General features: G+C 51.1%; 1 protein-coding gene across 1 annotated transcript; it reads left to right on the forward strand.

Annotated features, from left to right (window-relative positions):
* Positions 1–635: 635 nt before the first annotated feature.
* On the forward strand, positions 636–5352 carry LOC119462185 (uncharacterized protein K02A2.6). The gene has a single exon (XM_037723531.2). The coding sequence runs from the start codon at positions 838–840 to the stop codon at positions 5350–5352; it is 4515 nt and encodes a 1504-aa protein (XP_037579459.1). The 5' UTR covers positions 636–837.
* The last annotated feature ends 8189 nt before the right edge of the window (positions 5353–13541 follow it).

Genomic DNA, 13541 nt, shown 5'->3' on the forward strand with positions numbered 1-13541 from the left:
AATTTGAAGTTCAATTGCTGAAGGAAGGAGGTGCTAAAGGACCGGACAGACCGGAGTACACACACGCACGCGCTCATCCACGTGTAATGTTATTTTTTTCTTCTCGCCTTTCTTTCGTGATATCCCCCGCCAAGTATGTTACACAAATACATCTGATTCAGTCTGTAGGGTACAAAAGGTGCCAGTAGCAGTATTTTTTAACGACTCCTTTATTAACTTTGTTTTTTGCCAGCTGTGTGACCAAGTAGCCCATTCAGGCGATTGTGTGGGCTCGGCTTCTAGAGAAAAAAACAGGAAGAGTAAAAATAATGAAGCTTGAGATCGTTGCGAAATGCTACGCCGAAGCTTTGCTTGCATTGTTTTAAAATGTCACGATGCCATGCTTGTAGTCTGCGCTAACGATGCGCATTTACCTTGCTACACAGGAGTGGTGCCAGTTGTGCGCATGTTCCGTTGATGAGCATGTCCTTGCTCATTTTTGTTGATTTTGACGCTGAGCCCTTTCCAATATGGCAGATGATTTTTTAGGGGCATTTCGCACTACAATTTGGCTGATGCGGTGGCGCCTTAATGTGGAGAGAACGGAGACGTCACATGCTAGTCCCATGAGCACGGTAACTGCTAACGTGATTGTAGTGTCGTGCAATAGCACCAGGTGCCGCCACTCATCTGCGATTATCTGTAGACGCCAAGATGTGGCGCCACACTCGATATAGTATGTATATATAGGACAGACATCCTTCAATAAAGGGCTCCCGTTCGTCTGGGCTACGATGTGTGGTGTGGTGCATCCGTTCGGCCGCACCGTCCGGCCGACATAACAAACTGGCGACGAGGATGCTACCCGGAATTTCGCCGCCGCCGCCGTTCCTCGTTTCACCAGGCACGCCCGCCATCCCCTGGCCGCGATGGCTGCGCCTGTTTGAAAACTTCACGCTCGCCTCTGGAGCGTCTGAGCTATCGGCGGCCCGCCGCCGAGCCCTCCTTCTGCACTGCCTCGGACCTGAAGGACAACGAATTTTCGACGCCCTGCCACCGCCACCACCATCGAACGCCCCAGACCACCCGCCCGCGCATCCGAGTGCGGGAACCGCCCCCCTTCAGACGGTTACGCCTTCTGCAACCACCGCTGCAGTTGGAACGACAGAGATCAAACAAGCCGATGCCGAGCTCGCACAGCCACCGGACGAGTACGACGCAGCTGTTCAAGCCCTGGCTCGACACTTTTCCGCTACTTGCAACGTACGCGTCGAGCGACATCGCTTCCGTGACCGTCGTCAACTGCACGGTGAGCCGATATCGGAGTTTGCTCTTGCGCTTCGCGAACTGGCTTCGTCATGCAACTTTGCCGCGCAAGCGGATACAAATCTGTGCGACCAGTTCGTCGCCGGGGTCACATGCCCGCGCCTACGGGAGCGGCTATTGCTCGAGGGTGACGCGCTCACGTTTGACCGCGCCGTGGAGATAGCGCTTCTTCGCGAGCAAGTGCAGCGCGAATCCGAAGCTCTCGGAACAGCCCCTGTGGATCGAGTAGTACCACAACATAACCGCGGACGCAACCCGACAGGCCGTCGCAGACATGTACGCCAGTCCAGCAGTACCGACCGACGTAGTACGCCTAGCTCTTCGCGCTCCGGCTTCGTTCGTCCGCCTGCGCCGGAGATTGCTAGCGCCGTCGTCCCGTACTCCGTAAACACAAACGTGTGCGGCAACTGCGGCGCACAAAACTGCCAGCCGTCAGCCTGTGCAGCCCGCGGTCGAGCCTGCTTCGCGTGCGGCCGCCGAGGCCACTTTCAACAGTACTGCCGAAATTCGCGTCGCGGACGTGGAAGACGCCCGGCTCGAGTTGCCGAAATCGTTTCAGAGGAAGACGCTGAGAGTGTCGTGAATATTTTTACTGTTCACGCTGAGAAGCGTACGGGCGTCTACGTTGATGTCGGGGTTCAACCTGTTGCTCTGGCATCACGCCCGTGCGTCATAACATTCTTAGTGGACACTGGCTCAGCTGTGTCGATAATGGGAGAACATAACTTTAGGAGCCGGTTCAGAGACCAAGTTGAGCTGAAAAAGTCGCAAATAACGTTGCTGGATTTCTCACGTCGGAAAATTCCTGTGCATGGCCAGTTCACCGCCCTCGTAACGTACAAATCAGAAACGGCTGTAGTAACGTTTCACGTTACACCAGGTGGAACATCACTCCTGGGTGTTGATGCTGTAAAAGCTCTTGGTCTCCAGATTGTAGGCACAGAATTGCGCTGCCTTAATATGGCCGTTGAACCGAACGTCGACACAAAAGGCCCCAAAATCCTACGCCCCGAAATGCATTCGCAGAACACAAACAAGTTGTCTCCGCCCACCACGAAGCCACCACTGGGTCCACCCAAGTTTGGTATGCCTACTTCATTATGGGCCAAGTTCGAACACTTGTTTTCACCAGAGCTAGGACTTGCCAAAGGTGTCCAGCATCGGGTCAAGCTCAAACAGTCGGTAGCTCCTGTCACGCAGAAGCTCAGACGCCTACCACTTTCAGTGCGAGAAGCAGTCAGCGACGAACTGAGGAACCTACTTTCTGCTGATGTCATTGAATGCGTAAATGCGTCAGAGTGGGTTTCCCCTATTGTTGCAGCTCGCAAGAAAGATGGCAGCATTCGCATCTGCGTGGACCTCCGCGAAGCTAACAAAGCTGTGGTGGTCGACAGCTTTCCCCTGCCACACACAGAAGAGTTGCTGCATGCCCTGAACGGTGCCCGTTACTTTTCTAAGTTGGATTTGGCCTCCGCATACTACCAGGTTCTGCTTCATCCAGACAGTAGAGATATTACAGCGTTCATAACGCACGATGGCCTTTTTCGATTTAAGAGAGTATGTTTCGGCCTAGCCTCAGCACCAGCAGCATTCCAGCAACTCATGACGTCAATTCTACAGGGATGCAAAGGCGTTCTCTGCTACCTGGACGACGTCATCATCTTCGGCAAGTCGGAGAAAGAGCACATGCGGAACTTAGAGGAAGTCCTGCAACGAATTTCACACGCTGGGCTCAAGCTAAATGACAAATGTGTTTTCAACACATCCGAACTCTCGTTTCTTGGTCACCGCGTTAGCGCCGAAGGAGTAGCACCCCTTCAGACCAAAGTTGACGCCATTGTTCACGCTGCCACCCCTACAGATGCTGGCAAGCTCCGGTCGTTCCTGGGACTAGTAGAATACTATGCTAGATTTGTTCCACGCCTAGCAGAGGAAGTGGAGCCCATGCGCAGACTTCTTCGTAAGGACACTCCTTTTATCTGGGACACTGCTGCTGAGAACAGTCTTACAAGAGTAAAGAACCTCCTAGCCTCCCACAGGGTACTACAAATGTTCGATCCAGCACTTCCCGTCATTGTGGCCACCGATGCATCCGCATATGGTTTAGGTGCGGTACTGCAACAAGTTGATGGTCGGCACATTCGAACTGTGGCATTCGCGTCACGAACATTGACGGAAGCAGAACGGAAGTACTCGACTGGTGAACGTGAGGCTCTAGCTTGCTTGTGGGCTCTAGAGAAATGGCATGTGTACCTATGGGGTCGTCCAGTTACTCTGCAAACGGATCACCAAGCTCTAGTAGCCCTGCTTTCTTCTCAAGGCACAGGACAGCGACCACTCCGCATAGCAAGATGGACTGCACGGTTACTGCGGTACAACTTCACGATGCAGTACAGGCGTGGTGAGCACAACAAGGTAGCTGATGCCTTGTCCCGGCTACCTCTTCCAGACACTGAAGGTGGCCCCGAGTCAGAAGAAGAAATAGTGTCTCTGGTAATGTGTGTACATCACGATGAACTGAAGCATGCAACCGCGGAGGATAGCACTCTCCAAGACGTTGCCCGTTACGTACAGACATCGTGGCCGCCACGCAAAAACCTGGCACTTAACCTGACTCCCTACTATGAAGTCCGAAAGGAGTTGACAGTGGTTGATGGCATACTCTTGCGTACTGAGCGCATCGTAGTCCCCGCCAAGCTCACAGCCACTTTTGTCCAGCTGGCTCACGAATCACACCCTGGTATCGTGAAAACCAAACAACGCCTACGAGAGAAGTATTGGTGGCCAGGGTTAGACAAACACGTTGAAACAACTATCCGCAGTTGTGCCATTTGTCAGAGCGCGGACAAAAGTGCCAAGAACTCGCCCACACCACTGCAGCCAATCCCTCTTCCTGACAAACCTTGGGACAAGATAGCTATTGACATTGTTGGTCCCTTCGAGCGTGCACCTACAGACTGCAGATTCGTCATTTCAGTAGTTGACTATTTCTCAAAATGGCCAGAAGTGGCTTTTTGTGCTGATGTTACCTCCCGCACGGTGACGAAGTTTCTACTCTCACTCTTCGCACGTGAGGGTTACCCGACAGAGATAGTGTCTGACCACGGCAGACAGTTCACATCGAGGGAATTTGAATCCTTCCTTGAAGACCGTGGAATCAGGCACATCTTTTCTGCCGTATACCACCCACAGGCAAATGGTCTAGTGGAAAGATTTAATCGGGTACTGAAGTCGTACATTCAACTGGCCCTGCTGGAGCAGCGCCCAGTGAAGGCAACTGTGACTGAATACTTGGGAGTATACAGAGCCACCTCTCACAGCACCACCGGTCTCTCACCGGCCGTTCTTCTACATGGCCGACACATGAGAACATCGCTGGCTGTAATTGGTCAACCTACGGCCGACTTCAGCACAAATCCATCGCGGGAGATGAGCGTGCTCAGGAAAAGAGTCGCAGAGCATCAACGGAAGAGCAAGGCCTACGCTGATCAACGGCGAGCTGCTAGGGTCCCCAAGTTCCAAGTGGGCACCTACGTACGAGTGAAAAAACCAATTCCCGGACCAAAGGGCACTCCAAGTTATGGACCACCATTGAAAATCCTCAAAAGAATCGGCCGCTGGTCTTTCTGTCTGGAAGACGGTCGAACCTGGAACGCTTCGCAGCTGTCAGCGGTACCAAAAGAGGCATCGCCAGAGCAAGGAACTAACATAGACATCTCTGGCGCGCACGACATGCCCCCGTTGACAGACTGTCACAGGAGAGATGTACCATCGAAGACTTGGATCACTACGCCTGCTGGTCCGCATCAAACGCAGGAAGCGAGTTCCGCTGATCAACTTGCGTCTCCCTCACGCCCTGTACCACTACCCGTGCCGCCGAGCCCACCACAGTCGCAAGGTTCGCAACCGCATACCCTGGCTTCAGGCTCTCGCACGGTGGAGTGCAGTGTACCGGTAGAAGGCAATGGACTCGATGCCGAGCCACCGCCTGACCGGCCAAGGAGAAATCGCAGACCTCCAGTGCGCTTCCAAGATTACGTGCAGTGATTTGACAGCAGTGAGTGTTCACACAGATAGTGACTGTTTTGTGATTTCTGTGTACAGACAGTGACTGCAATTGTGATTGCTTTGTGCGGACTGGACTTTCTAACGATTCATACGTTTCTTCCCGGGAGGGAAAGATGTAGTGTCGTGCAATAGCACCAGGTGCCGCCACTCATCTGCGATTATCTGTAGACGCCAAGATGTGGCGCCACACTCGATATAGTATGTATATATAGGACAGACATCCTTCAATAAAGGGCTCCCGTTCGTCTGGGCTACGATGTGTGGTGTGGTGCATCCGTTCGGCCGCACCGTCCGGCCGACATAACAGTGATTTCTCACGTACTCGACTGCATTTCGAGTTGGGCTTTCAATGCATAAAGAGACAACAATAATTGGAAATTGCAACAGTGATATATTGCGTTCATGTGTTTTTGGTCATTTATACACCCACTCTAGCAGTTTAGCATTATATCAATAACGTGACATTACTGCGGTCTGTACTGAAGAGCACCACGCTTGCGAAAATCCGCAAAACGTACTCTCGCGCTAAAGCTCGCCGAGGCGAAGATATAATAATTGTCTCATAGTAATATCCGGACAATACTGGGGCCTGGAAATACGGATACGCCCCGCGCATGCAATAGTCACCGGCGTTATTCTAGTTCAGCTGCGTTGCAAACGGGAATAACTATTTTGCGAACATTTAATTTCAACACTAGATTACGGAATTCCACTTAGATTGAAGTTGGAGCAATACATGTGAAAATTGGTGCAAGGAAGTTAGCGCTGAACTGTGACGTCGTATGCTAGTTTTATTCTTATCCGCTTGGCTGTTACAAACTTCTCCTCGTGACTGAATGAGTTCCAATCGATGCTCACCGTCTTGAAGACAACTGTGCAGGTACAGAAACGCCCGAACACAGCTTCGAAGATTTCAGGGAATACGAAGAAAGAGATTATTACACAGGCAAGCATTATTTCATACACACGATTTTCATGGCCATCGGCCTTGTTGCGCAGCCGCGATTTCTTAAATCGGCAGTAAAGGAAATTGTGTCCTTTAAACCTGGATTTCGATGCTATACATACGTGACATATCAGTCTTTGCCAGAGGCCAACAGCTCATTCGTGAACTATAAGCTCTAAGACTCAGACTGCATGGAGGTGACCTCGTGAGTCGACGTCAAAATTGGTTCCCAGATCTCCGTTGAGGTCTCGTCTAAGCTGATAAGACCATGATGGCGGTATACTTGTGGCACCTTTCGAAGTCTGCTAAACCACACTCCTCTCCTGCCCCTGATGTTATATGCCTAGATGATTCTAAGCCCTATGAACATTATCTCCCGTCAGGACATTCTGGCAGTGTACTGTATTAAATTATGGCTCTGGCTGCATACGATATAGTTATATATCGCTTTTAAGTACATCAAGTTGAAAGCTTGCGCTCGCCTGTTCCCTTCTTTGCGTTGTCCCGTTCTGTCGTGCAGTTTGTAACAATGTGTATATAACCCTTCCGAGGTGTTCATAGTCGCACAAAAAGGTTTTATGTGAAACAGCATAAATCCCTGTCTTTTCTATACTGCTCGCGACCTTTAAGATCAGCAAGTGCCTAAGCGACTGACGTTAGGCAAACTTCTATTGAATATTTCAATAAAAACAATAGTGGTTCTCATCTACTACGGTGAATGCATATTATTATCTTGCCCAATAAGGTGACGCGTGTGTGTGCGTAGGTTCTCTTCAGGAAAAGGTAAATAACCTTACGCATCCATATACTTATGACATTATCAATCAAAGCAACAGTGTTCATGCATTTATTGCCACAAAAATTGCGAAATCACGTGACGAACATGTGCGACATGAGAGCCAGTGAACGTGGGAATAAAGCTTAACAATGCGTTTGCAGCGGCCCGTATTTCCTTGTCGCTATTACACGTGGTGTCATTATCTGGAGAGAAGCTCGCAACTACTACCAACTTTTAAAGTGAAGCTCTCTATGTCTCACTGATTCGTCCGTGAGTGCCGAAAAGACACTGCAGGAAAACCAACTTACACAATGAAACTATCTGCGCACACAATAGAACAACCTGCGCATCTGCGCACACAATTGTAGAACACTACAGTTTCTATACGCAGTTGTACCGGTAAGAACAATGAGAACAGCAACGCCATGCTACCCAGATGAACTGTATATATCTGCATTGCATTACGCGCGTCACGCAATGCATTTCCGGCCGTCACCATGGGTAGGCTGCGGGTGCAGCGCACGGCAGAAGAAGAGGCTACCGTACGCGAACGTAAGCGTGAGCACGATCGTGCCCATAAGGCCGATCCCGTGTATCGGAAACGACATGCAATCGTGGAAGTGTCAGTGTTTGCGTGTAATCAACGGCTACATGGTCTAATATAAAGGCTACGCAACTTAACGAAATGAGTCTTCATTCAACTTCAGCGTTCAAAAAATACAATCCTAAACAAGCAATCAAATCACATGTGCATAGAATCGGGTTGCTCAGCATTTCTTGGTTTCGGATCAGTGGTCGTTGGCTTTGTACTTTGAGTGATTCAATTTGCATGGGTGAAAGCTTCGCGTTTAACCATCTTTTATTTAAGAAAGGGGCTTTGATTTATAAGAGGGCAAGCAATCCACCAACTTTTGCCTTGAATTTACATAATAAAATTACTCGCACAATAATACCGCCTATAAACGTTGAGCAACAATGAGAACAAGGTGAGAGCAGGAGCCAACGATTGGACAAGTAGATTTCTCTTTTTCAAGACGACATATGCTCTTCTCGGCACAGTATACAGGGTGTTTTTTTTTTTTTAGCTGCACCATATTTTTGAAATTAGAAAAATATAAATCTTGGTCACGTTATGTTTACCATTCGAGTGTACGAATTGGCGGCCTGTAGATACAGAGCAATTTCCGCACTTCCGTGCGTCATTACCAAAGTTACGGTAATTAACCTTCTAATTACCAACAATAGCTGGATACAGCAAATGAGTACTTTGGGGCGCGTCCTCAACACTACCTATCCCAGCGATCAAATTTTGAATGGCGGAGTTTATGTGGGAGCTATGTGAACAATTAATTGTTCCCCTTGGCAGGCTCCTTGAAACCGAAACTGGCTGCAAAAAGAGCGTCTGTGTCGTCGGTGTCTCATTAAAGTTCTCATCTGCTGTAGCCACCTATTGTTGATAATTAGAAAGTTAATTACCGTAACTTCGCTAATTACGCACGTTAGTGCGGAAATTGCTCTGTATCTAGAGGCCGCCAATCCGTACACTGGAATGCTAAACAGAACGTGACCAAGATATATACTTTTCTAATTTTAAAAATTTGGTGCAGCTAAAAAAAAAACACCCTGCATATGGGTACAGTTATTCTAAAGGTAAGAGAAGGTAGAGCAGTGCACGGGCCGATTTTTTCAGCCCGGGCCCGTTTTCACGTTGGGCTGGCCGCCCGAGCCCAACCAAAAGTTTTATGGCAAGACCTGGGGCCGGCCCGGGCCCGGAAATAATCTACGTTACCCGCCCGGCCCGGCCCTCCACCCGTTTACCTTAGACCCGAGCCCGGCCCGAGACCGAAAAAGATCACCGAGCGGCATTAAAAAATAAAATACAGAATATAATGAAAGGAATTTATTCTTAAGGCATAAATACACGCCATATGCAATTATGAACACCATTTGAGCGGTCTGAACGCAAATACCAGCGCTCGAAGTAGTAGGAATGACCCTGCCGAGCAGTATCGTCAGCAGTTTCCAACAACGCGACCTTGATGCGGCCCAATCTACTTCTATCGCAGCGCCGCCACAGTATTTTTCCACGTCGGGCGCCTCACTGCAAAGCATGCGCCGCCCCAGCCGCTTGTCGCACTCCACCGTATTCTAGTACACTATAGCCGAAGCGCAGCCACGACCGGTCGTGAGCGCAGCGCACGGATGGAGTAAATAGAGAAAGAAAGCTTCTCGCTCCTCCATGGTGCAGCGTAATGCGCTGTTGCTAGGCGGCCGGTTGAGAACATGCGTGCAATGATGGATGGACGCAGTGCCATATTTCAGCCGCGTGACGAATTATCTTATCTTACGAGTGATCATTTTACCAATTCGCCTTTGAAGAATCAGCAAGTCGCGAACGCGCTTGCACCGCGCTGAAAGCATTCATTACGTTGATTTAGGTAAGGAATACAATGGCACCCTTTGGTTTGAGGCAACTTCGGTCTTTCTGGACTTTTACATTCTTGTTCAAATAGCGCAAAATACTACGGAAGAAGAAAAGGCAAGTACACAGGAGTAGCACTGCTAGATTCCAGCTGCGCCATGGGCAACAGGTTTTTCAGAGTCGAGACGCGCGAGGCTAACTCGCTGCACGTTATGGTGCATCCAGACGAAGGACCAAATCCGGATTTTTAGCGGACGCGGACGACTATGCCACGGACCGTCCGGCTGCAAGCGCATCCACACGACGGACGAGGCCCTTGCAGACGACAGCGCCACCGAGCCGGATTACTCTCGACCGCAGCCTCTGCGCTGGCTAGCAGCCGACTGGTTTGAGAGTACTGTCTCAAGTTACTGTAATATCGTATCGCTTTTTCAGGCACTGGAATATGCTAAAGCGCTTACCGACGCTGTACGGCCCGTAGGTTGGCCAATTCTCCTTCATCTGTTCGGCGATCTGCTCCCAGATAGATTGTTCTTTTTTACGGTGTCCGCATAATCTGCGCGGCTGAGGTCCCACAAAGTTGGAAACTCTTCCACGATGTGGATGAAATAAAAGGCGGCGTCATCGCACAAATTCATTGTTCAATTGAAGTGAACGACACCAGAAGCTATGAAGCACTGAAACCAGGCGCCAGCAAACAAAGCAATGATAAGCAATGCGGTTGTCCTCGAGCAGGAAAGAAGTGTACTGGTTGTCAGGCACTGCGTGTTTATAAGTTAAAGCTGCGGCTTTGCCCCGCCAGAATCCGGATGTGAAAATCGGGTTGGCTTTATCCGTCCGCGCGGCTCCCGGACGAGGCGCGGACGAGGCAAATCGCTGATGTGAGGTCACGTGACGCGCCGTCCGGCTCTACAAATCCGGATTTGGTCCTCCGTCTGGATGTACCATTACATGCGCACCACCGGAAAGTCCGAGCCCGGCCCATGCCCGCGTAAAAATATCCGAGCCCCGCCCGGGCCCGGGTCAAAAAGCACATGCCGTGCCCGAGCCCGGCCCGAGCCCATGAAAAAACTGCCCTGCCCGGCCCGGCCCGGCCCGCGGCCCGGGCTTTCGGGTGAGCCCGAGCCCATGCAGTGCTCTAAGAGAAAGTAAGGTGGGTGGACCAGGTAATGAGCGAGGGGTGTTAGCGTGGCGAGGGTGTAGAATTGAAAAGGGAAGATAATGCACTACTGATCGTCGGTGGAGGAACTTCAGGCAGCGCATTACGGCGCTGCCTGAAACGAGTGAACGAGTGAACTCAGCTTTTCTTCCCAGGTCGAAACTTGCCCATCGGCCGTTTGGTCAGAGACACTGGCTTTAGTCACGGGCACTGCGCGCCTTCGGCGTGAACGCGGGCAAACGCGGACGGCGTCGGCAGTAGCTCTGGCTAATCTTTGAGTGTGTTGCCATGTTGGTGCTGTTACACACATGCGCGTAATGTGAGGGCTGTGCCGTGGCCCTGGGCCCTTGAAGGGTCCAAACTCGCTCGCTTAATAAAGTTTTTCCATCCGTCCATCCATAGGCCCCAGACTAGTTAAGAACCCCGGTCAAAGTCTGGAGTCTGAACGATACAGAACAACGCTCGTTGGTTGTAACCTGGGAAGGGGTCAGAGAACGCAACGAAGTAGCGGCGACGGGAATACGGGAATAGGAGACATGGCGTAGTCGGGAATTGTATGGGGCAGCGGGTCTTCAACGATGGCAGCTTTTAGGTAGTCAATTAAAACGTAATCGTGGCGATCGCGCAAATACAGCCTATAGAACTTGTCACTGCGCTTGATGATGCGATAAGGGCCATCATAAGGGTGCTGCAAAGGCTTGCGGACTGTGTAGCGACGGACAAGCACATGTGTTGCCGTCTTCAAGTCAGGAGGGATGTAGGCGGTATCACGGTATTGTGGGCGAGGATGCGGGTCACAAAGATTGCGCAGAGAGAAATGCCTCTGGCCATGGAGGCCATGGTCCTAAAATACCAGCGTGGACCTTGTCAAACGCTCCGAAGATGATGGGAAGGAACCATACGGAGACGAGGTAGACGATGGACCTTGGATTACTGGCAATCGAAACAACTGCGAGTGCACCGGCGAATGTCCTAGTTGATGCCCGGTCAGACAAAACGCCGGGTAATACGGTGTTGTGGGGCAGCGGATGCCGGGATGGGAGAGGCCGTGCAGAGAGTCGAGAACAGCGTGACGGAAGTCACTAGGAACAAGAGGTCTAGAATTGCAAGTTGTGGAGATGATGACAAAAGAGGACAGAAGAGGACAAAGTTGGTCATCTGCTCAAAGGGCTCGCTGAGGACGTGTACCAGTTCCCATAGGAAAAGACCGTCTGGAGTCCGTAAGGGACGCCGTTCTGCATTGCCGCACATTTGAAGCACTGAAAGATCGGCGTGTCACACCGAAGTTCGGCCGCCTGGCCAACGTGACTAACGTCGCCAGTGCTGACGTGGTCCCAGCTCCATCCGACCTCGCCTCAGTGATTCGACAAGTGGTGCGCGAAGAGCTTGACCGACGCCAGGCAGTTTCCCTCTCAACTCCTCGGGTTCGAGAGCTTTTTTTTTTTTTCTGGCGACTTCGGGGAGACGTTCATCACCGCAGACTCCGTAGTTGCCTACAACTTCGCGCCTCGTCCAGGAGTGCCAAGCTCTACTATGAACGTGCATCCCAGTTACCACTTCCACGACAGTTACTCAGGCAGACCGCCTGCAGTTTCTCAAGAGTAGGACGGTCGTGCCAGGTATCCTCCTACTGACAATTTCAGTGCGTCCCGTAAACGCCCCATCTGCTTCCAATGCGGCATTCGCGGCTACGTCGCCCGATTTTGTCCTCACCGCCTTCGCACGTCACCACCGTCCTATGAACGACAGCGTACTTTTTATCGGCGTGGCAATCGGTACGGTAACGAGACACGTTGGCCCTTTGATTCTGATAGCAGGACGATCCACCAGGCGAATTACCGAAGTGACTCACCAGCGTCTGTGCGGAGCTTGACGCCGCTGCCTTCACGCCAGCACAAGTTTCCATCTCCGCGACGACGTCTCACGTCACCGCCGCCGGGAAACTAGGCGGCGCGACCAATGGAGGGGCGGTCTCCAATCATCTTCAGCTACACGTCCTTATGTATCATAAGGACGTGTAGTCACCATGCGTCATAACAAGATTCGTGGTTTAGTGGACAATGTTACTACTTTGGCCTTAGGGGACACAGGAGCGAGTGTCTCCGTTATCAGCCTGGATTTCAAAACCCGACTAGGCCGTAGAGTGATGTTTCACTGGCACACCACTAATACATTTCGTGCTGTAAGTAGCGAGTTAATTGCTCCGACCTATTGGTGTGCGCACCGCGAACGTTTATTTCTCCGATGACGTGTGTCAAGCGGAATTTGCAGTGCTTGCTAAATCCCCTCACGACGTAATTCTTGGCCTCGATTTCGTACAACAGCGCGATGCCACTGTTGACTGCGGTACCGGCGAGCTTTTCCTCTCTCCTCTTGTCGACCAACCTGATACTTGTTCATGCACTCTCGCCGTCATTGAAGATGCCGTCTTACCGGCACGTTCCTTTTCCAGAGTTCGAGTTGCTGCTTGCGGGGTCGACGCCGATACATTTGATGCTATTGTTGAGCCTGTGCCTTGGACTGTTGTGAAGAAACGTGTGCTCGTACCTTGACGCGCCCTCTCTGTGGCGTGCGGAACAACTACACTCTGGGTCTCAAATTTATCCTCCCAGTCTGTTGTGCTACCCAGCGATATGCAACTTGTCTCTTTTGAAGTGGATACTAGTGTCAACATAGACGCTTTAACTGATGACACGTCGCACGAAGCCCAAGCGCACCGGGCTGGCCCCGGTGTCCCTGAAGACTCATTGCAGTTACTAAAAATTATGAGCAAGTCACTGTCTTCAGAGAAGCGTCAAGCCCTGGTCAGGATCCTTAGCAATCATGCGTCTTTGTTTGATTTCGCGCAAGAAGGAAGGAAAGA

This window comes from Dermacentor silvarum, chromosome 8 (assembly GCF_013339745.2).
Source record: "Dermacentor silvarum isolate Dsil-2018 chromosome 8, BIME_Dsil_1.4, whole genome shotgun sequence".
NCBI lineage: Eukaryota > Metazoa > Arthropoda > Arachnida > Ixodida > Ixodidae > Dermacentor > Dermacentor silvarum.

Coding starts and splice junctions, on each gene's coding strand:
- LOC119462185 (XM_037723531.2), top strand. CDS start 838: ATGCTACCCGGAATTTCGCCGCCGCCGCCGTTCCTCGTTTCACCAGGC.